The sequence below is a fragment of the Macaca thibetana genome, chromosome 1, assembly GCF_024542745.1.
Source record: "Macaca thibetana thibetana isolate TM-01 chromosome 1, ASM2454274v1, whole genome shotgun sequence".
Lineage (NCBI taxonomy): Eukaryota > Metazoa > Chordata > Mammalia > Primates > Cercopithecidae > Macaca > Macaca thibetana.
The window spans coordinates 574,053-599,660 of NC_065578.1; the positions used below are offsets into that span (position 1 = coordinate 574,053).

Here is a 25,608-nt window from a genome sequence, read left to right on the forward strand (position 1 = left end):
GTCGGCCCCGATCGGCAGCGGCCACTCGGCGGTTCCTACGCGCAGCGCCCCCTGGCGTCCTCGCGGCCCCCGATTCTGCATTGGCTCAGGCCCCGCCGGGCCCGAAAGGCGACGGTTTCCGGTTAGAGGAGTCACGGTCCCAGTCCTCGCGCGGTTCCTCAGCTCCGCCTGGTCCCTTACGGAGGCAAAAAACTACATTTCCCACAATCCCAGGGGGTTCCGGGCCCTGGACATGGCGGCGGGTCCGGAATCGTTTCCGGACCACCCGGGGGCCGGATTCCCAACGGGCCGACGGAAGTGCGGGCTCAAGGCCACGGAAGTGACGTATCCGGCGGCGGAAGTGAAGTTATCTGAAGGCGGAAGTGTCTGGAGTTATTTCTCCTGTTTTGGCTAGAGACGAAGGACCCGGAGCAAGCGCTGAGCCTGCTCCTCATTCCTGGGGTTAAAAAAAAAAAAAAAAAAAAAAGACTCAAGGCGGGCGCGGTGGCTCACGCCTGTAATCCCAGCACTTTGGGAGGCCGAGGCGGGCGGATCACCTGAGGTCAGGAGTTCGAGACCAGCCTGGCCAACATGGTGAAACCCCGTCTCTACTAAAACTACAAAAATTAGCCTGGCGTGGTGGCGGGTGCCTGTAATCCCAGCTACTCGGGAGGCTGAGGCAGGAGAATTGCTTGAGCCCGGGAGGCAGAGGTTGCGGTGAGCCGAGATCGCACCACTGCACTCGTCTGGGCGACAGTGAGACCCTGTCTCAAAAGATAAAGCAAATCACTCTCTCAACTTTTTGTCTGAAAACTAGAAGCAGCCTCTGTGGAGGATTGGGATTGGCTGAGCCCCTAATGTTGCTCCCCAGAGTAGGCGCTGCCAACGTGTAGCTTCACCTTTCTACTCCAGACAGGCTCCTTTCACCTCCCTGAGGTTGGCTAAGACAGAGACCCCAGCATGGACTTCCAGGGGCGCCTGGTGGGCGCGGGGTGTGGAGCGGAGCCTGCTGGGCCTGCTCAGAGACTTGCCTTGCAGGAGGGTCTTGAAGGGACGCTTAGCGGAACTGGCCAGGCCAGGTCATCCGCCGGGCCCAGCCCAGCAGTGAGTGACAGGATAGGCCAGTGTGAGGACAGAAAGTGCAGGCTCCAGGCCCAGCTCCATAACTGAGGTCCCCAGGTGACTCTACCTTACCTTCCAGGGGCTACTTGGGATTTCAAAGCGGGAAGGTGTATTTGCCGCCCGCCCGCTGCACAGCGCCCTAGTGGATCTGGTTGTAAATGAGCAGGTGGTGCCTCCAGAGCAGCCCTCGCCTTGGTGCCTCCGTTTGTCTTCATCCGGCCAGGGGCCAGGGAGATGCAAAGAATCCATCAGAGAACAGGTGAGCATGTTGAGAAGAACCAGAATAACCTGGGCTGGCAACCTTGGCCTTCAGGCTTCTGAGGCATTGATGCGCAGATAGAAGTACCTCCCCAGAGTTAGGGACCAGGTAGAAGAAACGGGATGTGGACATTTCAGTCTGAGACAGTCTGGAGGGGCACGAGGAACCAGGGTGTCCTTCCCCCTCTCAGGAAGTAATTTCAGGGAGGTGAAGTGAGGAACACCAGTCTGTTGCGGTCCCTGTACCCAGCAGGCTCCAGGCCAAACGGGAAAGGTCCCAGCTAGAGCAGGACCCAGCTGCTACGAGGCTGGGGAATTACCATTCAGCTACAGGAGCTGCATGGAGCCGGCCCAGGAGGCTTGCAGACAATGGCCACCCCGATGAATGTCCAGGCCAGACCTGACTAGCTGCCTCCCACAGGAGTGGCAGGAACACGTGTTGCAAGTGCCAGATGCTTGTGTGAGCAGAGCTGCCAAGCTAGGTGAGCTGGAACTAGCCCAGGAAGATCGATCCTTTACAAACATCTGAGGAAGAAAAATGCAGTGGAAGAATCGGGGAGGGTGCATGGGTTATGATTCCTAATTTGTAAACAAAGGAACTCTAGTCTCTCAAGGGAAGTACACAGTTACTGCACATACCTGTTTTCCCCAAAATACCCATTTGTCTTCAGGAAAGTTTTTCTTTACAAACTTCAGAATTTTGGTCGGGCGCAGTGGTTCACGCCTGTAATCCCAGCACTTTGGGAGGTCGAGGCGGGCACATTGTCTGAAGTCAGGAGTTTGAGACCAGCCTGGCCAACATGGCACCCCGTCTCTACTAAAAATACCAAAAAAAATTAGTTGGGTGTGGTGGCGCACACTTGTAGTCCCAGCTACTCTGGAGGCTGAGGCAGCATAATCTTTGGAACCTGGGAAATGGAGGTTGCAGTGAGCCGAGATCGTGCCATTGCACTCCAGCCTGAGTGACAGAGCAAGACTCCGACTCAAAAAAAAAGGCATAGGTGGTGGCGCAGACCTGTAGTCCCAGCTCCTCAGGACTGGGTCGAGGGCAGAGTGGCCAGACGCGACGGAGTATACTTGGGGAACAACATATTGGCAACCCAGCGCACACCTGCTTATAATACTTAAATAATCTTAAGATCACGGATAATAGTGATCTTATTAAAATACGAAACTATGAGTTTTCAGTGTTTCCTTTTATTAGCATAATTTAACTGTAAATGTATGTGGTTTAGAAATAATGGCTGTGGGGAGGCTGAGGCGGGAGAATGGCGTGAACCCGGGAGGCGGAGCTTGCAGTGAGCTGAGATCCGGCCACTGCACTCCAGCCTGGGCGGCAGAGCGAGACTCCGTCTCAAAAAAAAAAAAAAAAAAGAAAAGAAATAATGGCTGTGTGTAGCAGTTGGTGTGCAAAACTCCTGAAAGCTTAACAGCTAGCGGTCCCACTGTGCCCTAGCCTGCACTGGCTCCCACAAGTCACTGCCAGGTTCTGACAAGGCATCAGGGCCCTGCCTGGCTGCAACTTTTGCCCCAAGACTTTGGGGCTCCTCAGCTCAGGGCACAGGCTGAGCCCCAGCCTGGGTCCACCCTTGGCCACCCCGCCTTTAATGCTCCTCCAACCGCCGGGCCAGAGATACAACATGCCAAAAAATTCTGAAGTTTCTTTCCTTCTTTTTTTTTAAATAGATGGAGTCTTGCTCTGTCACTCAGCCTGGAGTGCCGTGGCGTGATCTCGGCTCACGGCAACTTCCGCCTCCCGGTTTCTAGCAATTCTCCTTCCTCAGCCCCCGGAGTAGCTGGGAATACAGCATGCCGCCACACCCGGCTAATTTTTTGTATTTTAGTAGAGACGGGGTTTCACTGTGTTGCCCAGGCTAGTCTTGAGCTCTTGAGTTCAGGCAATCCACCTGCTTCGGCCTTTCCAAGTGCTAGGATTATAGGTGTGAGCCATCACGCCTGGCCTTTTTTTTTTTTTTTTTTTTTGAGAGGGAGTCTCACTCTGTCACCCAGGCTGGAGTGCAGTGGTGCGATCTCAGCTCATGCAAGCTCCACTTCCCAGCCTCAAGCGATTCTCCTGCCTCCGGAGAATGGTCTTAAGATGACTGACTGTTATAGGCAAGTGTGTGCCCGGTCACGGAGATATCGCTCCCCAAGTATACCCCGTCACACCTGGCCTCGGCCCTTGGCGCAGCCAAATAGGCGGGCACAAGCCCAGCCGCTGGCCATTCAGAGCCCGGCTTAAACGGGAGCACCTGCTTCAGTACAAGGTCCCTAACCGCCAAGGGCTCATCAAGAGCCTGCCTTGATTCAGCGGATCTGTGCAAGATTAGCGAATGCCTACCCTAATTTTAGACCCACTCCTAAAAACTCACTCTTGGGAGCTCTGTATGGAATGGGGACCCTCTTCTTCTGGTATTATGTTTTCAAAACTGACAGGAATCGGAAAGAAAAACTTATCCAGGAAGAAAAATTGGATCAAACGTTCAACATCTCATATTAAGTCTGGCAGTAACGACTGTATGTATTTTTGCTTAAATAAATGGTTTTTTTTTTTTTTTTTTTTTTTTTTAACTATTGTGGACCAGATACAGTGACTCACGCCTGTAATCCCAGCACTTTGGGAGGCTAAGGCGGGCAGATCACTTGAGGTCAGTTCGAGACCAGCCTGGACAACATGGTGAAACCTCATTTCTACGCAAAATACAAAAATTAGCTGGGCTTGGTGGCACATGCCTGTAATCCCAGCTGCTCAGGAGGCTGAGACGGGGGATCACTTAAACACGGGAGGCAGAGTGAGCCTCGGCCATGCCACGGTGAGTGGTGAAGGAAAAGCTGTACAATGGCTACTGCATGGAATAAGTCGTTGGCACTTGAAATTGGCCATATCCAGCCTGGGCAACATGGTGAGACCCCGTCTCGACGCAAAATACAAAAATCAGCTGGGCGTGATGGCTCACAACTGTAGTCCCAGCTACTCAGGAGACTGAGGTGGGAGGATCACTTTTAGCCCAGGAGTTGAAGACCAGCCTGCAACATATTGAGGCTCCATCTCTACAAAAAATTAAAAAGAAGGCCAGGCGCGGTGGCTCACGCCTGTAATCCCAGCACTTTGGGAGGCCGAGGCAGGCAGATCACGAGGTCAGGAGATGGAGACCATCCTGGCTAACATGGTGAAACCCCGTCTCTACTAAAAATACAAAAAATTAGCTGGGCGTGGTGGCGGGTGCCTGTAGTTCCCGCTACTCGGGAGGCTGAGGCAGGAGAATGGCGTGAATCCAGGAGGCGGAGCCTGCAATGAGCCGAGATCCAGCCACTGCACTCCAGCCTGGGAGACAGAGCGAGATTCCACCTCAAAAAAAAAAAAAGAAAAAAATTAGCCAGGCATGGAGGCGTGAGCCTGTGGGTCTCAGCTACTTGGAAGGCTGAGGTGAGAGGATCACTTGAGCCCAGGAAGTTGAGGCTGCAGTGACCCGAGATCACACCACTGCACTCCAGCCTCGGTGACAGAGACAATAAAATAAAATTGGCCGGGCCGGGCCGAGTGGCTCATGCCTGTAATCCCAGCACTCTGGGAGGCCGAGGCAGGCAGATCACTTAAGGTCAGGAGTTCTAGACCAGCCTGGCCAATGTGGTGGAACCCCATCTTTAATAAAAACACAAAAATTAGCCAGGCGCCTGTAATCACAGCCACTTGGGAGGCTGAGGCAGGAGAATTGCTTGAACCTGGGAGATGGAGGTTGCAGTGAGCCAAGATCGCGCCACTGCAGTCCAGCTCGGGTGACAGAGAGGGACTATCTCAGATAAATAAAACTGGCCATGAAGGAAGTATGTACACCCCAAAAACTGAAAAACGAGGGCCTACCCTTTTTTCAGAGGTGCTAAAATGCTCACCAGTGTTCCAGGCACAGGGCTTCCCAGGAGCCAGGAACCCTCACACAAGGCTAAGGGAACAGGAGCAGTGCATCTGGCTCAGGATGCAGCAGTTCAGTCCTACCCCACCCCGGGCATGGGCGCCACCATGAGCTGTCCCAGGTGGTAGGGCCTAAACCCCCTGCTGACGGCGAAATGGCCTCTCCACCAGGTGTGTCCTCTCAGGGTTGGGGTGCCCTGGGACGTGACACTCCAGCCAGGCCACCACCAGTGAAGCCTGCCCAGCAGCTCCACGACACAGCCGCTGCTCTGTGGGTGCCCTGCCCTGTGAGGAACTTGAGGTGCACCCCATGTGGGGCCACAGCCCTGCCTGTGCCTGTTCCCCCATTCATGCAGCTGCCTGTGGAGTCGTGAAGGTGCTGGCGGGATGGAAGCAGCCCCCAGGGGCTGGGCCTGAGGAGGTGGAGTGGGGCATCCGTGGGACGACACTGGTGTGTGCCCCTCCTTCCTTTGGTCCCTGCAGAGGGTAAATCTCACAGAGGTGGGACGGTGGCCTCGTGGATGCTGGGCAGCCCCCCACTGCCTGCCTCCCCTGGGAAAATGTGCAGTCGCCCCAAGTGCCAGGGCAACCTTGAGGGCTGCCAGGGAGGTGCCCACCCACCGCAGCAGATGCCTCCCCGTGTGGGTTCCTCCTGTAGGTACTCCCAGGGCTGGAGTGACCCCTGGGCCTGGCCTAGCTGCAGGCAGGGGAGAGCCATGGATTCTGGGGCACGGGGAGCCCCCGGTGTGGTGGGAAAGACCCCCACCCTCAGGTCAGTGCTCCTGGATCCAGGAAGAGACCTGAGTCACTTGGAGCAAAGGCCGAACCTGCCCCACCTTGTGGCTGGCGACTCCCTTTCCGGACGCCGAACCAGGCTCCAGTTGCCAGAGCTCCAGGGCACTCATGCCAGGAGCTGGCGCCGTGGCCCTTTGCTGTGTCCCTAGGCAGAGACGAGCCTGTGGGGCCCCCAGCTAGCGTGGACCCTCAAAGGACCTGGACAGAACCGCACTTTGGCCCGCCCGTCTGGTTATCTCCAGAATGGGCTCTGGAAAGCCTCAGGCAGCAGAGGCGCCCTGCGAGGACACTGGGCACTGCCAGAGCTGTGGTGCTGGAGGCTCTGGGGACAATGGGCCCTGCTGTGTCCTCTGGGGCACGTCCCACACGTTTCTCCACCTTGGCACAGCTGACGCCTGGGGACTGTCCTGTGCACTCAGCGTGTGGAGCAGTGTCCCTGGGGCACTACCGTGGCCCAACAGCACATCTCTGAGCTCTCAGTCCTCCACCGTGTCCCCCTAGCCTGAGCCCCCCTGAGCTCCCACCAGTTTCCTCCAGATGGCGGCCCGGGAGCTGAGACGCAGGCAGCATGGAGTCGCGGGGACAGGCAACCCTGATGCCTGCACTTCCCCTCCTGGCAGCCTCGCGGGGCCAGTCATCTCATGGACAGTCAGGGCCATGCTTGCTGTCAACTCCCCAGAAACAACCCTTCACCCAGGACGGGGGCCGAGAGGGGGCTCTGGGAAGCGTGTGCTGGGCCCTGCGTTGGGTCAGTGCTTTGGATATCTCTGCAGCGGTGACTGCAAGGAGATGCCCACCATGCTGGGGCTCCTGGGGACCCACTGGAGGCAGCCACCACACGCCCTGTCCCAAGCCAGCCAGGCTCCAGCCGGGGACCACCAGGGACCCCCTGGTCCCATCAGCACGCTGCAGCACGGAGATGGGAGACCTGCAGGACGGCCTTCCTGGTCCAGACAGAATGAAGCAAAACCGCCAGAAGGAAGGCGATCCCTGGGGGCCCTCACTGCTCACTGGTGTAAGCCATCCCCCCAGTGCCTCGACAGTTTACAAAGTCCACGGCAGTGACCCAGAGGTTACCACCCCTATCGCAGAAAGTCCTGGTAACTCACCCCTTAATTTAATGTAAGTAAACATACATATAAATACAGTTGCCAACAGCCCTCCAGTGCAGCTCTGGGCCCCCTGTCTACACATTATCCCTGCCCCACCAGTACTAGCTCCAGTTCAATAAAAGGAATGCTGTGGGCCAGCTTTGGTTGCTCACGCCTATAATCCCAGCACAGGCCAAAGTGGGCGGATCACCTGAAGTCAGGAGTTCAAGACCAGCCTGGCCAACATGGTGAACACCCCCCCCCACTGGTGAAAATTAGCCAGGTGTGGTGGCGGACACCTGTAATCCCAGCTACTCAGAGGGCTGAGGCAGGAGAATCACTTGAACCTGGGAGGAGGAAGTTGCAGTGAACTGAGACTGCAGCACTGCACTCCAGCCCAGGCAAGAGAGCAAGACTGTTGGATTGCTGTGGGCCAGGTGCAGTGGTGGACACCCACAATACCAGCAAGAGGGAGAATTGCTTGAGCCTGGGAGACAGAGGTTGCAGTGAACTGTGATTGTGCCACTGCACTCCAGCCTGGGTAACAAAGTGAGCCTCCATCTCCAATTAAAAAAAAAAACAAAGGCCGGGAGCGGTGGCTCAAGCCTGTAATCCCAGCACTTTGGGAGGCCAAGACGGGCAGATCATGAGGTCAGGAGATCGAGACCATCCTGGCTAACACGGTGAAACCCCGTTTCTACTAAAAAATAATTTTAAAAAAACTAGCGGGGCAAGGTGGCGGGCGCCTGTAGTCCCAGCTACTCGGGAGGCTGAGGCAGGAGAATGGCGTAAACCTGGGAGGCGGAGCTTGCAGTGAGCTGAGATCCGGCCACTGTACTCCAGCCTGGGCGACAGAGCGAGACTCCGTCTCAAAAAAAAAAAAAAAAAAAAAAAAAAACAAAGATTGCTGTCTAACACCACCTGCATTCTTCCCTAGGTGAAGACAAGAACCCTCATGGGCTAAGCCCTAATTTGGGGGCTTACTGGCCATGGATCATCCAGCGGTCATGAAGGGACAAAGACAGCAAAGAGGCCAGGTGCAGTGGCTCACGCCTGTAATCCTAGCACTTTGGGAGGCCGAGGCAGGCAGATCACGAGGTCAGGAGATGGAGATCATCCTGGCTAACATGGTGAAACCCCGTCTCTACCAAAAATACAAAAAATTAGCCAGGTGTGGTGGCAGGCACCTGTAGTCCCAGTTACTCAGGAGGCTGAGGCAGGAGAATGGTGTGAACCCGGGAGGCGGAGCTTGCAGTGAGCCGAGATAGCGCCACTGCACTTTAGCCTGGGCGACAGAGCGAGACTCTGTCTCAAAACAAAAACAAAAACAAAAACAAAAAACAAAAAGACAGCAAGGGGGTGAGCAAGAGGCAGGGAGACAGGAGATGGAGGCAACCGGCGGAGGCAAGATGAGGAGACGACGAGATGTGCGCAGTGGGCGATCAAAGCTACCACAAGAACCAGAGGATTTTCTCAGAACCATCCTCTTTCCTGGCCCACGGTGGAGCCGAGCAGTGGGCAAGCGGCCATAGCACCGCCACCTCCTGTGAAATCCGTGCCCTGGTCAGGTGCCAAGTCTAAGGGCCTGTTCCCTTACGGCAGCCAAGCAGTGGATTTGGATACCCCATTGCTTGGCCACCCTGGACAGAACCACATCCTTCTCACCCCTTCTCTTGGCTGATTCTCCTCTAACCCCAATTTATTTTTGTCAGCAATTTTACTTTATTTCTGAGACGGCCTCACTGTTACCGCCCAGGCTGGAGGCACGTTCTCAACTCACCGCAGCCTCAACCTCTTAGGCCTAAGTGACCATCCCCTCAACCTTCTGCAGGTGTGCACACCACGCCCGGCTAAATTTTTTTTTTTCCAGACGGAGTCTCGCCCTGTTGCCCAGGCTGGAGTGCAGTGGTGCGATCTTGGCTCACTGAAAGCTCCGCCTTCTGAGTTCAAGCGATTCTCCTGCCTCAGCCTCCCGAGTAGCTGGGATTACAGGCGCGCACCACCACGCCCGGCTAATTTTTGTATTTTTAGAGACAGGGTTTCACTGCATTGGCCAGGATGGTCTCGATCTCCTGACCTTGTGATCCGCCCACCTTGGCCTCCCAGTGTTGGGATTAGAGGCGTGAGCCACTGCACCCAGTCCTTTACTTCTTTTTTGTATCTTTAGTAGAGATGAGGTTTCACTATTTTGCCCAAACTGGTCTCAAACTCCTGTGCTCAAGCAATCTACCCACCTCAGCCTCCCACAGTGCTGGGATTACAGGTGTGAGCCACCGTGCCCAACCCATTGTATTTTCTGTCCTAAAATGTGTGCTTCCTTCATGGTTTTGGCTCTTACTCCCCAAGAACTGTATTAGAGCAACTGTTTAAGGCAGGACACTTGGCTGTGAGAGGCCCTGCTGTGTTGACCCCGGGATGCCAGAGTCACGTTCTGTGGCCCCAGCTTGGCCTTTGGCATATACTGTTAGCTGCCTTCCACCTGCTCTGGGGTTTTTGGCATTTCATGTGTGGACCCTCACTGGTCAATACTTGGGAACCCCAGGGTTTTGGCATTTCATGTTACTGGTCACCCTCCGGATGGCCCAGGGTTTTGGCACTGACATTTCTTCTAGGATTGCAGGTTGGAGGCCCAATCTAGCGGAATCTTGGTCTTGCCTTTTCTTGCTTACTGCCCTAAAACCTAAAATTATAGCTTTTGGTAACAGCCTTTTCTTTTTTTGAGCTGGAGTCTCGCTTTGTCGTCGCCAGGCTGGAGTGCAATGGCGCAATCTCGGCTCATTGCAATCTCTGCCTCCCGGATTCAAGCGATTCTCCTGCCTCAGCCTCCTGAGTAGCTGGGATTACAGGCACGCACCACCACACCCGGCTAATTTTTGTATTTTTAGTAGAGACAGCGTTTCACTGTGTTGGCCAGGAAGGTCTCGATCTCCTGACCTCGTGATCCGCCTGCCTCAGCCTCCCACAGTGCTGGGATTACAGGCGTGAGCCACCATGCCCGGGCCAGCTTTACCCTTCTTATAGTCACTTTACGCTTTCCCTTCTACACTTTGCTTAGTAGAAGCTTGTCGTCAGGTGCTGTGGCTCACACCTGTGATCCCAACACTTTAGGAGGCCAAGGCAGGTAGACTGCTTGAGCTCAGGAGTTCAAGACCAACCTGAACAACACAGCAAGACCCCGTCTCTACAAAAAAATAGAAAAACTGGCTGGGTGTGGTGGCCCGCTCCTGTAGTCCCAGCTACTCAGGAGGCTGACGTGGGAGGATTGCTTGAGCCCAGGGTGGGGTTACAGTGAGCCGAGCCGTGATTATACCACTACACTCCAACCTGGGCAACAGAACAAGACCTAGTCTCAAAAAAAAAAAAGAAAACATGGCCGGGCGCGGTGGCTCACACCTGTAATCCCAGCACTTTGGGAGGCTGAGGCGGGCGGATCACAAGGTCAGGAGTTCGAGACTAGCCTGGCCAATGTGGTGAAATCCCGTCTCTACCAAAAATACAAAAAAAATTAGCCGGGCATGGTGGCGGGCACCTATAGTCCCAGCTACTCAGGAGGCTGAGGTGGGAGAATCGCTTGAACTCGGGAGGCAGAGGTTGCAGTGAGTGGAGATCCCGCCACTGCACTCCAGCCTGGGCAACAGGGCGAGGCTCTGTCTCAACAACAACAAAAAAAAACAGAAAGAAAAAAAAAATTACTTCTTTTGTTGTATTCCGTTAGTGGACAAATGCTTCTCATCTACTTTCGTGCCACCCAAATTCACCTCTCTGCGGAGAGTGGGATCTGGAAGGGACGAAGCCACCTGCTTCCCTCCTGCCGCCTCGGCTGGCATCACAGATGTGTCTTGGGCTATTGGGGCGAATCCAAACTTGGCTTTATTTATTTACTTATTTATTTTGAGACGGAGTCTCGCTCTGTCGCCCAGGCTGGAGTGCAGTGGCCGGATCTCGGCTCACTGCAAGCTCCGCCTCCCGGGTTCACGCCATTCTCCTACCTCAGCCTCCCGAGTAGCTGGGACTACAGGCGCCCGCCATCTCGCCCGGCTAATTTTTTTTTTGCATTTTTTAGTAGAGACGGGGTTTCACCGTGTTAGCCAGGATGGTCTCGATCTCCTGACCTTGTGATCCGCCCGTCTCGGCCTCCCAAAGTGCTGGGATTACAGACATGAGCCACCACACCCGGCCAAAATTCAATTTCTACTGCAACACCATTTGGGCCTGATGCAAGTTGGGAGACCATAAAATCTGGCCTTAAACAGTTCTTCATGTCATAATAATTTTACAATTATTCCGTAAAAAGGAAAGCAAACGGAGAGAAGTCTCTTGGGCACAGGCATGTGTGGCCCTTTACTGGTTCTCTTACTTCCAGGCACAGGAAGCTAAGGGGCCCCTCATAGCTGCCCCCCCTGGAAGGACACCCTCCCTGGAATCTCCTCAGTTCGGGTCCCACCAACTCTCTAATACAGAACTCCATCAAAAAAGTCATCAGGCACGGTCAGGCGCGGTGGCTCACGCCTGTAATCCCAGCACTTTGGGAGGCCGAGGTGGGCAGATCACGAGGTCAGGAGATCAAGACCATCCTGGCTAACACGGTGAAACACCATCTCTACTAAAAATACAAAAAACTAGCTGGGCGTGGTAGCGGGCACCTGTAGTTCCAGCTACTCGGGAGACTGAGGCAGGAGAATGGCGTGAACCTGGAAGGCGGAGCTTGCAGTGAGCCGAGATAGCGCCACTGCACTCCAGCCTGGGTGACAGAGCGAGACTCTGTCTCAAAAAAAAAAAGTCATCAGGCACAACTCCCCATTATCCCACTAGCCCCGGCCTATATGCTCCACTGCCCTAGTAAGCCCAAGCCGTACCATTAGGAGTGGGGCCCCCTAGTCCACGGCAAGAGGCAGCTGACAACATTGGGGGGCACTCAGAGTGCATGTGCCACCCCGATGGGGTGACCCTCCAAGTGTCCTGCTCCCAGCTGCCTCTCACGCCCACACACAGATGTCATGGGTTACAAACCAGTCCCCCTCAGGAACGAGAGCACTTTGGACTCATTCTGTGTGTTTCCAAAACTTCCCTCCTATGGCCCTGCAGGAAGGAGCCTGTCATCCTGATGGGCAGGGGGCTCAGGACCCCCACAAGCTTTCAGCAGAAGGGCAGGCACACAGGATTGGATGCAAAATCCAAAACTTTAGTAGAGCAGGGAGCAAGGAGCCTGAGAGTGGGCACGCCGGCTGTGCACACGCCGGACACTTTCACAAGCACGCAGAACGACCACCTACCACGTCCACAACGCTCCAGATGTCCTGAGTGGAGAGAGCTGTGTTTATTCACCATGTCATACGCGCATATAGGGAACCTCTATTTAGGAGCTGGTGGCCTGCACTCAGCACTGCACAGATAAAAATATACGACTTTCAACACAGATCCAAATACCCTCACAGTTTAAAAGTCAGGATTCCCTACACAAGGTTTAAGCTGACAGGATTCAAGTTCTGAGTTTTCATATATAGCTTTAACTTGTATTAAACACATGTTTATTTACAACGTGTAGAGAGAATAAGGGGCAATTAAGGCCATTTTCTCTTGTGAAACACTGCAAAATATGTACATAAGTACAACCTAATATAGGCAAAGATTCTAAAAATCATCTTTCTTGGCTTCACGTAATTGAGTATCAGTCAGGGAGTGGAGAGCGGCTGCCGATAGCACCAGGCCACGCCAGGCCACACCAACAGGGGCGTGTGCGTTCACTTTTTCATCGAGTTGGCCTCAGAGCTGCCGCCGAGCCGGGCCCTACACGGGCCCAGGTGTGTGCCGCACCCCAGACCGGTCTGAAGCACGTCACCGGTCCCTCAGTTCCATTTCCAAATCCACCAAGGTCCACTCAACATACATTTCCAAAAAGAATCCTGCTCTAGGGTCACCTGCGCTGAGGGAGCACACCCGGGGGTCAAAGGGCAGCCACCGGGGGTCAAAGGGCAGCCATCAGGAACCCCCCAGGGAAGGGCCTGCGGCCGCCAGTCACTGCAACCCCACCTCACCTCCGATGCCTGCTGTGCCCAGGGTGGTCCCGCTCATAGCGACGGCCTGTGCGTTCGTATGACCTCGAGCGCTCCCGTCGCTGATCTCTGTAGTAATGACTTTTCTTCTTGTATTTTCCTGGATTATCCACCCGCTCCCGTGACCTGCTTCGGGAACGGGATGAACTCCGGCTCCGAGACTTGTGTGGCTTCTGGGGGTACTTGCAGTCCTTGGATTTCCGGGAGCCCCGAATCTCAGAGCCTTTGTAGGGAGCACTGCGGGGGGCCTGTCTCGGTGGGGAGTCACTCCGGCTCCGGGAGCGGCTCTGCGACTTGGACCCGCCAGACGTGGAGCCGCTGTCACTTTTCCTGGGAGGAAGAACACGTGTTCTGCAACCGACTGTCTGGCCAGCCAGGCCCAACACGGCCACAGGAGCTCAGACACACAAGCTCCAGGTTTAGAGAAATAAGAAACCACCTCAGGTGAGAATGATTACCCGGAGGGACAGTCCCACCCGGTATCGGCCTCCCGGGTGCCCCCCGAGGCACACACCTCCTCTTAGGAGACGCCGATCGGGATGGGGACCTTGAGTAGCTCTGCTCACGGCTCCGGCTCCGACTTCGACTCTCTCGCCCCTTCGGCAAGCTGTGAACAGGACAGGAGCCAATTACAGACCAGAAGTCTCTCGAGCCAACCCCGACAGCCACCCGGGCCGCTCAGGGGTCTTACCCGTTCACGGGGCTGTCTGCCTTGGCTTTCTTGGTGCCCTCCACCCTCCTCTTGGTGTTCTTCACAGAGAGTGGGGAAGGCTTGCTCCCCTTACCTTCTTTGGGGGATTCCACTAGAATCAGAACAAGAGGTTAAAAGCCAACCACAAAAAAGTCTCCCAATAAGAAACAAGTTAGTAGAGCAAGATAAGGCCCCTCTCCAGGTCGAACAGCGATGCAGGCTGTATCTGCCTGCTCCCAGCCTGGGACCCGGAACTTACACAGGCATCACAGAAATGCAGATGGGGCCGGGCACGGGGGCTCACGCCTGTAAGCCCAGCACTTTGGGAGGCCGAGGCGGGGAGATCATGAAGTCAATAGATCAAGACCAGCCTGGCCAACATGGTGAAACCCTGTCTCTAGTAAAAATACAAAAATTAGCCGGGCTTGGTGGCGGCGCTTGTGGTCCCAGCTACTCCAGAGGCTGAGACAGGAGAATCGCTTGAACCCGGGAGGTGGAGGTTACAGTGAGCCGAGATCGCGCCACAGTACTCACCTGGCAACAGAGCAAGACTCCATCTCAAGAAACACAAAACAAAAAAAACCCAAAACATATATATGTGTGTGTGTATATACACACACACACACACACACACACACACACAAATTACCTGAGCGTGGTGGTGGGCGCCTGTAATCCCAGCTACTTGGGAGGGTGAGGCACAAGAATCACTAGAACCTGGGAGGCAGAGGTTGTAGTGATCCCAGATAGTGCCACTGCACTCCAAGCTGAGCAACAGAGTAACACCCCGTCTCAAAAAAAAAAAGCAAGCTGGGCATAGTGGCTCACGTCTGTAATCCCAGTACTTTGGGAGGCCGAGGCGGGCAGATCACCTGAGATCAGGAGTTCAAGACCAGTCTGACCAACATGGAGAAACCCCATCTCTACTAAAAATACAAAATTAGCTGGGTATGGTGGCAGGTGCCTGTAATCCCAGCTACTTGGGAGGCTGAGGCATGCAAATCGCTTGAACCTGGGAGGCAGAGGTTGCAGTGAGCTGAGACAACGCCAATGCACTCAGTATGGGCAACAAGAGAGAAACTCTGTCTCAAAAAAAAAAAAAAAAAAAAAAAAAAGAAATGCAAGCTGGGCACAGTGGCTCAGGCCTGTAATCCCAGCACTGTGGGAGGCCAAGGCGGGCGGATCACAAGGCCAGGAGATCAAGACCATCCTGGTTAACATGGTGAAACCCCATCTCTACTAAAAATACAAAAAATTAGCCGGGCGTGGTGGCAGGTGCCTGTAGTCCCAGCTACTTGGGAGGCTAAGGCAGGAGAATGGCGTGAACCTGGGAGGCGGAGCTTGCAGTGAGCCGAGATCGCGCCACTGCACTCCAGCCTGGGCAACAGAGCGAGACCCCACCTCAAAAAAAAAAACAAAAAACAAAAAAGAATTAACCAAGCATGGTGGCGTGTGCCTGTAGTCCTAGCTATACAGAAAGCTGAGGCAGGAGGATCACTTGAATCCAGGAGTTGGAAGCTGCAGTAAGCTATGATCATACCACTGCACTCCAGCCTGGGTGACAGAGACCCTGCCTCAAAAAAAAAAGAAAAAAAAGTCTGGAGGGAGCACATACCCCAGAATGAAGGTTTGGGAGGGTCACCGGCCTTCACCTTTGTGGGGAGTGGATTCCTGCACCCTAACAGACTCACCCAGCTTGGGGGCAGGTGAGAACCCCGAGGTACCATCCAGCACCTGTGCACCCCCAGGCAGCAGGCCCCGGGCTTGGGCCTTTGCCTCTTCGATAGCGTGTTTTCGCTTTTCCACTTCACCCTCCAGGTGTGTGAGATCAACCTGCAAAAGTCAGAAGGCGTCCGTTCAGAATCAAGTGTTTCTGGCCAAACACAAATGCATACGTGACATGAAAAAATTCTGAACAACCTTTTTCCGAGCATAAAGCTGCAAGATCTTCAAGCAGATTTCCTGAATTTCTTCTTCAGTTGCTCCAAACAAAAGAAACCAATGGGGACGATTGGGCAAAGGGATCTGTAAAAACAAACACCATCATTGTTACACTTTCCTCAACTTCAAGGCCAGCAAGACTCAGGACAATTAAAAAAAACAGCCTGTTGGTTACCAAAATGCTTTGGCCCAGATTAGCATAATTTGAAGAATAATACAGTAAACTTTACTGGAGACTGGTGAAAAAAAAAATGACTAGAATCTCTCCAAAGTAGCAACACACTGACCTCCAGTGTCCGGGCAGCAAGATAAATGCAGGCACAGGCGATGCTCTCAGGCTGGAACCGTACGAAGACGTCGGTACGAAGGCTGTCGTTCATGTAATTCCTGGAAGCCAAACACAGGAAGAGCTGCGGCGCCCCACCCCGGGAACCCAGGTCTTCCGCCTGCATTATCTAGAGAAAGTCTAGATAAATTTACTACTCCTCTAAGGAGTCTATTGCTAGGACTCAGAGCTAGACAGTCCTGTGAATCTCAAGAGTTAATGGAGAAATATTCTAGCTGCTTTTTCTAAATACAGGACAGGAAGGCACAGAAATTATTAGAAAAAAAAAGCTGGCTGAATGTCAGACAATACGTGTTGCTATGAAAGAGAACCAACTTTAACTTTACTTTTCCCCTCAACCTTGGCCTGCTCTCATGCAAAGCACGATGCCTCAGAAAGAAAATGTCTACTGGAGTCACTAAAACGCTTTTGATTAAAGAAATCTAAATGCTCAAAATCCATAGTGCAGAGAAACATGCAAACTCAAATGAACTGGCTGAGCACAAAGCCGGTGCGGCTGCTGGGAGACAAGCCATCCTCTTGCGTTCCTCTTCCTCTTCCTCCAGGGCGCTGGCGCCAGGCCCCTTCTCTGCTGACCGAGCTGCAGCTTCCTTGAAGGAGTCCACTTGGAAGAGGGAAAAGCCCCTTGGGTGCAAGTTGGACGCGTGGGAGCGTCGTGCGGAGGGAGGCTCCGCACCCAAGGGCAGGCCTCTTCTCGGGCTCACCAGAGCCGCTGCCAACTGTCCCATTTCAACAAGGAGTCTTAAAATGAACATTCATAGAATCAGAAGCAACACAATACTGAGAAGCAACATGATATTGAACATTTCATCACAGTACATTCTTTAAATTTCATGTTTAGAAGCTATAAAAATACAAAAATTTACATTTTTAAAAAGTTAAACATTTAAAAACTGGCTACCTTTTTCGCATTTTCCTTCAGATATCTAAGATTTAATAGACTAAAACCAGACCTTATACTAGCTTTATGAATATTGCAAAAACAAAAAGGGTAATTCCGTGAGGAGAGGTGAACTGGTTTTCTATTTACTGCTCCTCACACACCCCAGTAGCGGTGAGCCCTGGAGCGGGGCTGCACCAGCAGACAGACGGGTCGTGTGGGAATCCAACCCATGGCCCTCCCCCAGCATCTGTCCTAAACAAACCTTGGAGAAGATAACATACAAACCCATCAGAGATTTCTAAATGGTAAGTCTCTGGAGGCAGCTCCAGGCATCACGGGGGAATCTGTGTGGCGTCCGTGTGGCCGCACCCCCTGACGTAAGCGTGCCAGTGCACAGCTCTAACACAGATACACTCAACAATCAGTAACCTTTCGATTTCTAATCAACAACTTTCAGTATTCAAGTACTGATAGTATTAATCCATGAACTTTAAATTCTTAAAAACAAATGAAATCTTGAGAACATAGAAACTTATTGCTGTATTTGAAACGATACAATATTTTTTAAAGTATCCATGAAATAATTTAAAGATGCACACCTTTGACCAGAGCGTGTCACCCAAAGTTGCTGAAAAGAGCAACCTCAGGGCTTCTAGAAATCATGACATAACCCCACACTGACATCAGCCAATTTGTCTTTTCAATTCTCACAGCTTTCCATACCATTTTTTTTTTAAGAGAAAGGTACTGCATCTTTATCATACAGGTACAGCAGTTTTAAAGGGACAAAATTCAAGTCAAGACAGTTATCAACTCTAATCAATACAATTACCAAAGCACGACAGAGGATTAACAAGAAGCACAATCGTCAGAGAACCACAGCAGGAGTCGGCCATGGCTATGCTATGTGCGTACCACCAGTCTAGAGCCAGCCTTCGGTGGAGAGCCTGCACTGGATTGGCTGAAGACGCCGCTGTCCCTGCACCAAAGCGCTTGGACAGCAGAGGAGAAGTCTTAGTCACTTACCCTCAGAGGCTACCCTTTGATTGAAAGAGTACAGAAAAGAAAAGTCAAAATAGGTTCTCTATTAAACATGTCATAGCACCAGACAATTCAGTCAGCAAAAATATGACCCTTACAGACTTAACTCCATGGGAAAAAATTCACCAAAATACCCCCAATACTAAACTGCCACTTTAGGGTTCCTTTCTAGCACATGCGTTGCTAAAATCAGCCCCAGAACCTTCTCTGCCCTTCTCCCATGGGATGCAATGTCAGCGGAGAAACAGACAAAGTCTCCACTAGTCTGTCCCTCCACCTTTCCCAGGAAAAGGTCCTCCTGCGCCAAGTCAACAGCTCCCAGAGGAAGCCCACTGACTGCTCTCTTCGGGGGGGGGGGGGACACAGGAAGTCCAGGCTTGCAGGGAGGGACGGGCCACCTACCGTGACTGCCAGTGCCCATTCTGGGAGTCTGATTGGAATTTATACAGCAGGAGCACTGGGCACTTGGACAACTCCAGCCCACAACCAAGTCACTGGGCTGCCTACCCACTGCCCAAGTGCCTCAAGTCAATACATTCCTGCACTGCCCTTGCTGGTCTCATAAAACAAGGAAGCTCAACTCACCATGAGGTCTGGACCAGGTGTTGGTTACGCTCACACTCTAACACCTGAAGGTACATAACGATTATCTGGAAGATACGGGTCAGGCAGTTATTAACAAGAACCTTAAGAGCCCAGAATTCAGATCTTGTGGGTGTCCATGCAGCAAATAAGAGCCTCATGCTAGATCCCAGGAGTGGCTCCTGGCCACACGTCTGGCAGATGGCTCGGCTGGAGGGAGCTTTGCGGATGCACCTGCTGTCTGCCTTGGCAGCCAGGCAGGATGCATGCCTGTGAGCCCAGCCGCACAACCCACGGCACAGGCCTCATTCTTCATGGGGCTGGTTTCATTCTCATCTCCAAGACCTTTCCACCAGTGAGGTTGGCCTGTTCTACACGTCTCTGTACCCCAATTACCAACTCACCAAAATACAATATGAACATACTTTCAGCAAACAGAGAAGAACACTTCAGGCTGGGCATGCTGGCTCATGCCTGTAATCCCAGCACTTTGGGAGGCTGAGGTGGGCAGATCACCTGAGGTCGGGAGTTCGAGACCAGCCTGACCAATATGGAGAAACCCAGTCTCTACTAAAAATACAAAATTAGCTGGGCGTGGTGGTGCATGCCTGTAATCCCAGGTACTCGGGAGGCAGAGGGCTACACAGCAAGACTCCGACTCCAAAAAAAAAAAAAAAAAGAAAAGAAAAGCACTTCAATCTGTGGTTCTGTGGTGGGCAATTTATGTATAATTTGAACAAATGGCAGAAAGTGGAACAAGCAAATGAGGAAACCCACCAGTAATAAAGGAGTTGGAAACAATTTTTCTGAGTAAAACAAGTGCTCTGTTTCCATGTAACACAGAAGGCACCCACAATGCTGGGACTGACGGACAGTGTCGCGGTCATGGTCCTCAGTCAGTACATGCCGCAAAACTTGCCAGTCATTTCAGACTAAAGGGGCCAAAATTCCACTAATTCCTCCATAAGAGGAAGTAAGGCCACCACCAAAGCAACTTTAGAAAATTAACTGTTGAGGCTGGGTGCAGTGGTTCACGCCTGTAATCCCAGCACTTCGGGAGGCTGAGCTGGGTACATCACCTGAAATCAGGAGTTTGAGACCAGCCTGGCCAACATGGTGAAACCCCATCTCTACTAAAGATATAAAAATTAGCCAGGTGTGGTGGCGCATGCCTGTAATCCCAGCTACGCGGGAGGCTGAGGCACGAGAATCACTTGAACCTGGGAGGCACAGGTTGCAGTGAGCCGAGATCACCCCACTGCACTGCAGCCTGCATGACAGAGTAAGATTCTGTCTCAAAAAAAAAAAAAAAAAAAAAAGGCTGGGCACGGTGGCTCATGCCTGTAATCCCGGCACTTTGGGAGGTCAAGGTTGGAGGATCACAAGGGCAAGAGATCAAGACCATTCTGGCCAACGTGGTGAAACCCTGTCTCTACTAAAAATACAAAAACCAGCTGGGCATGGTGGCAGTGCCTGTAGGGCCAGCTACTCGGGAGGCTGAGGCAGGAGAATCGCTTGAACCCAGGAGATGGAGGTTGTGCCTCCATTGCCACTGCCACCATGCCACTGCACTCTAGTCTGGCAACAAAGCAAGACTCCACCTCAAAAAAAAAAGAAAAAAGAAAAAAAAACTTAACTGTTGAGAAAGAAAAATGTAAACTAAAATTCAATTTTTATAAACTCACCACTATTTTTGAAAGCCCAAACTTAATGCCACTTCCAAAACTCTTAAAAATATATTACTAAAATAAACAGCTGACCCTAGAAGACGAATGCGTCAGGAGCTACTTTTGAGATGATAGATGGAAACCGGGAAGCCAAGTCAGGGAGGCACTCAGCCCTCTTCAGAGCCTTCAACTGCACTGAGGTGGAGAGAGGCGGCCAGGCTGCAGCAGCGGCCTAGGCGGGCTTGCAGGGCGGGAGCCGCACACCCACCTTATGAGGATGCTTCACATGGACGCAGAAACCCAACTCTTTGAGAACTCGTCTTTCCGCCTTTATTATTTGGTTCTTTAAATTAACATAATCTTGATCCAATAGTAGAGGCACGGGCTTCCTGCCAAAGAGAGAGCAGAGGGTATCCATCACAGTCGAGCAGAGCAAGCCTTCTGAGATCCCGTCATTACCTCCCACTGAGCACCTCACTTAAAAACGCAAACCCCACAACACAACATCGCTGCAAAGTCCATGTCCTCTGATGAACAAAACCGCACACCGTTTCTCACAGCCCAGTGCCAACCTACTCATCCCTTCCCAACGATCCTCCCCACTTTTCCTTACAGATCAACAGCTTCTGGTGCACAAGCATAGATCGAACATAGCAACAGTTTTAGGATCTCATGGCACAAATGCTAACAGCACTTTATGTGACTCAAGATATGAGGATATGGGGCCGGGCGCGGTGGCTCAAGCCTGTAATCGCAGCACTTTGGGAGGCCGAGGCGGGCGGATCACGAGGTCAGGAGATCAAGACCATCCTGGCTAACACGGTGAAACCCCGTCTCTACTAAAAAATGCAAAAAACTAGCCGGGCGAGGTGGCGGGCACCTGTAGTCCCAGCTATTTGGGAGGCTGAGGCAGGAGAATGGCGTAAACCCAGGAGGCAGAGCTTGCAGTGAGCTGAGATCTGGCCACTGCACTCCAGCCTGGGCGACACAGCGAGACTCCATCTCAAAAAAAAAAAAAAAAATGAGGATACATATTCACAGTTCCACAACCATAGAACCAATGAAAGCACAATATTTAAATACAGATGGGCCAGATGCGGTAGCTTACGCCTGTAACACCAGCACTTTGGGAGGCCAAGGCAGGCAGATTGCCTGAGCTCAGGAGTACGACACCAGTCTGACCAACATGGTGAAACCCCATCTCCACTAAAAAAATATAAAAATCAGCCTGGCGTGGTGGTGGGTGCATATAATCCCAGCTACTCAGGAGGCTGAGGCAGGAGATTCACTTGAACCCAGGAGGCAGAGGTTTCAGTGAGCCAAGACTGCATCACTGCACTCCAGCCAGGGTGACATAGTGAGACACAGTGAGACTCTGTCTCAAAAAAAAAAAAAAAAAAAAAAAAAAAAAAAAAAAAAAAAAAAAAAAAAAAAAAAAGGGCCGGTCGCGGTGGATCACACCTGTAATCCCGGCACCCTGGGAGGCCGATAAGGCCATGTTTCTTCTTTTTTTGAAAGAGACTCTCGCTCTTGTCCCCCAGGCTGGAGTGCAGTGGTGCAATCTCGGCTCACTATAATCTCCACCTCCCGGGTTCAAGCAATTCTCCTGCCTCAGCCTGTCGAGTAGTTAGGACTACAGGCACCTGCCACCACGCCTGGCTAATTTTGTATTTTCAGTAGAGATGGGGTTTCTCCATGTTGGTCAGGCTGGTCTCGAACTCCCGACCTCAGATGATCCACCCACCTCGGCCTCCCAAAGTGCTGGGATCACAGGCGTGAGCCACCATGCCCAGCAAGGCCAGGGTTTTATTTTGTTTTGAGATGCAGTTTCACTTTTGTTGCCCAGGCTGGAGTGCAATGGCACAATCTCAGCTCATTGCAACCTCTACCTTCCGGGTTCCAACGATTCTCCTGCCTCACCCTCCCGAGTAGCTGGGATTATAGGTACCCACAACCACACCCAGCTAGTTTTGTTTTTTTTTGAGACGCAGTCTTGCTCTGTCACCCAAGCTGGAGTGCAGTGGCACCATCTCGGATCGCTGCAAGCTCCGCCTCCCGGGTTCACGTCATTCTCCTGCCTCAGCCTCCCGAGTAGCTGGGACCACAGGCACCCGCCACCTCACCCGGCTTTTTTGTATTTTTAGTAGAGACAGGGTTTCACCGTGTTAGCCAGGATGGTCTCGATCTCCTGATCTCGTGATCCATCCGCCTCGGCCTCCCAAAGTGCTGGGATTACAGGTGTGAGCCATCATGCCCGGTCAATTTGTGTTTTTAACAGGGACGGGGTTTCACCATGTTGATTAGGATGGTCTCGAACTCCTGACCTCAGGTGATCCACCTGCCTAGGCCTCCCAAGGTGCTGGGATTATAGGCAGGAATCACCACACGCGCCTGGCCAGAGGCTGTGTTTTACTTTTATTTTATTTATTTATTTTTTGAGACGGAGTCTCGCTCTGTCTCTCAGGCTGGAGTGCAGGGACAGGACCTCAGCTCACTGCAAGCTCCGCTTCCCGGGTTCACGCCATTCTCCTGCCTCAGCCTCCCGAGTAGCTGGGACTACAGGCGCCCGCCGCCACACCCGGCTAATTTTTTTGTATTTTTAGTAGAGACAAGGTTTCACCGTGTTAGCCAAGATGGTCTCCATCTGCTGACCTTTTGATCCGCCCACCTCGGCCTCCCAAAGTGCTGGGAATACAGACGTGAGCCACCACACCCGGCCGAGGCTGTGTTTTCTAAAGGACTTCCATTAACTTCAGGTGCATAAACCCTGGGTCAGAGACAACGGTTCTCTGCTGGAGAAATTTTGCTATTCCAGGGCCGTGAAGCAACATCAAGATACTTTTGGGTTTTTTGTAAACAGGATCTCACTCTGCCATCCAGGCTGGAGTGCAGTAGTGACATCACAGATAACTGTAGTCTCAATCTCCTGGCCTCAAGCAAACCTCCTTCTTCAGTATCCCAAGTGCTGGGATTACAGGTGTGAGCCACCACACCTGGTATGAGAGAATTTCTGGTTGTCACAACTAAGGTGGGGTACTTCTGTCATCCAGTGAGTAGAGGCCAGGGATGCTGCTGAATCCTGCAACACATAGGAGAATCCCCTACAACTAAAGATTACCCAGCCAGATGCGGTGGCTGAAACCTGTAATCCCAGCGCTTTGGGAGGCTAAGCCCAGCAAATCCTTGGGGCCCAGGAATTTGAGACCAGCCTGGGGAACACAGCGTGACCACATCTCTACCAAATAAACAATAAAAATTAGCTGGCATGGTGTCGTGCTCCTGTAGTCCCAGCTACTCAGGAGGCTGAGGCAGGAGAAACTCTTGAGCTTACGAGATTGAGGCTGCAGTGAACCATGATCATGCCACCACACTCTGCCCTGGACAACAGGAAACCATCTCAGGGGGAAAAAAAAGATTATCCAGCCTGAATGTCAATAGTGCTGAGATTAAGACTCCCTGCTGTAGAGCGTTCGGAAACCTGTAGGAAAGAAACAGCAACAGGGCTGTGCACTAGCGCCGGCATGAACCGCCACAGTGTACTATCCTCACTGGAGGCCCTGCCCTCACTGAACAGTATCTGCCAATGCCTCTGAGCAGGCCCTGTTCGTGGAACTTGAGAATGCGCTCATGAACATCCCACATGTTTAGAACCTCAGGCCTGTACTGTTATACAAGTGTCACTGCAGCTTCACCAGAAAAAAAGGAAACAGACACCTATGATAGACTAAACAACTCTGACCGACTCACTTTTTCTCTCTCAGCTGTCGAAGGCGGTGAAACACATTGATGACGTCCCGTATGCGTCTTGGAGCCTCTTCTATCTTGGAAGCCAGGTGGACACAGGCCATTGACACATGCTGAAGCGAAAGCATTGCAACACGCCCATGTTTGTCCCCAGCCACGGCGTCCTGACGGCCGCCAAAGGCTTGAAGGCTATTCAGACCAAAAGGGAGGTGCACCCAGGGAAAAAAGAAACCAAGAAACAGAACCCTCCGGCACAGAGCTCAGACTGGGGGGCAGGTACTCGCTCCCCTGAGTACCCGGGCAAAATAACAAACTGTTTTCCCCGTAACATATTTCGCTAGGAATGAAGTGCAAGAGGAAACCTTACCTCCATGGAGTGCTTCACGAAGGACTTGGTATAAAAGAACCGCTGGAACAACACCTGTCCGGTAGCCATGGCCACCTAGAGTAAAAGAAAGTTTCTGTATTTTCAAACGCACCATTCAAAGCCTTCGCGGCCAAAAGTCATCGAGTAACGTGGGGACTCCCCACGCAAAACCAAACACTGAAACGCTTCCCACGTCCACAAAGGCTCTTCGCGTCCCGCCGTCGCGGGATCCAGCGCGCTGGCGGGCGGGGAGGCCCTGGGTCAGGGGCACGGGCTGGCTAGGGACTGGAGTCGCGGCAGGGGCTGCGGTCGGGGCAGGGGCTGGGCTCGGGGTCTGGGCTGGGGCGGCGCGGGCCCGACTCGCCGCCAACAAAGGGCGGCTGCCGCCCCAGCGGTTACCTGGGCCCGAGGCTCGCGGCCGCGCCCTCACCTGCGGCAGGCGGAGCAGGATGCCGGCCGCCTGGATGAGCTCGCAGCCCACCACGCGGAGGTCGGTCTCTGTGTCGGTGTCGAGGCCACTCGACATGGACGGCGTGAAACGGAGCTTGTCGTCAGGCAGGAGGCAGTTCTCCAAGGTGATGAGCACCCCGGAGTACAGCCTGTCCCCGATCAGCACCCCCTGCGACCCCGAGGGCGCGCCCCCAGAGCCCGGGGCGCCGGCCGCTGCTGCCGCGGGAGCGGCCGACCCTGCAGCCCCAGCCGCCGCCGCCGCCGCCGCCGCCATTTTGTGCCGCCGACTCCCCTTCGGCTTCTTCCCGCAGGGCGGCTCCTCGCGACGCTCCACGGCCACCACCGCCCCGCCTCGTCGCGTGTCATTGGTTCGGCCCGCGACCAGCGGGACGCCGCCTAGCGGCAATTGGCTACGCAACCTGCCCGTCAGCAACGCGCCAAACGCCGACGCCGGAACCTGGCGCGGGTGGGGCGGGCTCGTTACCCAGCAGGCTCTGCGGTGCCGGCCGACCCCGGAAGCGTGTCTGTTCCGAGCGGAGGCGCGGGTCGCGGGTGCGGTGCTGAGAGCGCTTGCCTGTGCGCCCCGAGCGGGGCTGGGACTCTTCCAAGATGCCCACGTTCGCACAGAGACCTTGGATCGCGGAAGCTCGCGTCTCAAAACGCCTGTGGGTCAAGGGTGTCCATCTCG

At 53.2% G+C, this 25,608-nt stretch overlaps 3 protein-coding genes across 12 annotated transcripts in view; all 3 read right to left on the reverse strand.

The window, feature by feature from the left end:
- The window catches only part of ACAP3 (ArfGAP with coiled-coil, ankyrin repeat and PH domains 3), a 118,944-nt gene that overhangs the window by 84,880 nt on the left and 8,456 nt on the right, over positions 1 to 25,608 (reverse strand). The window lies entirely within an intron of this gene.
- The window catches only part of AURKAIP1 (aurora kinase A interacting protein 1), a 52,787-nt gene that overhangs the window by 1,460 nt on the left and 25,719 nt on the right, over positions 1 to 25,608 (reverse strand). The gene's annotated exons all lie outside the window — the stretch shown is intronic.
- Positions 7 to 25,224, reverse strand: CCNL2 (cyclin L2). 10 transcript variants are annotated; one of them, XR_007724592.1, is made up of 14 exons: positions 24,901 to 25,224; positions 24,471 to 24,545; positions 24,107 to 24,216; positions 20,628 to 20,748; positions 18,696 to 18,760; positions 16,128 to 16,227; positions 15,820 to 15,924; positions 15,591 to 15,732; positions 13,900 to 14,011; positions 13,723 to 13,815; positions 13,191 to 13,538; positions 1,999 to 2,176; positions 1,174 to 1,884; positions 7 to 436 (listed from the first exon to the last, which is right to left on the reverse strand). XR_007724592.1 is itself a non-coding variant. In XM_050786050.1 (13 exons), the coding sequence occupies exons 1-13, from the start codon at positions 25,192 to 25,194 to the stop codon at positions 1,687 to 1,689; spliced, it is 1,941 nt and encodes a 646-aa protein (XP_050642007.1). In that variant the 5' UTR covers positions 25,195 to 25,220; the 3' UTR covers positions 949 to 1,686. The 10 variants fall into 10 exon arrangements, 5 of the variants coding, with proteins under 5 accessions (XP_050642007.1, XP_050642016.1, XP_050642022.1 ...); XM_050786050.1 differs by lacking the exon at positions 7 to 436 and having other exon boundaries at positions 949 to 1,884; positions 24,901 to 25,220; XM_050786059.1 differs by lacking the exons at positions 7 to 436; positions 1,174 to 1,884; positions 1,999 to 2,176 and adding an exon at positions 12,437 to 12,538 and having other exon boundaries at positions 24,901 to 25,220.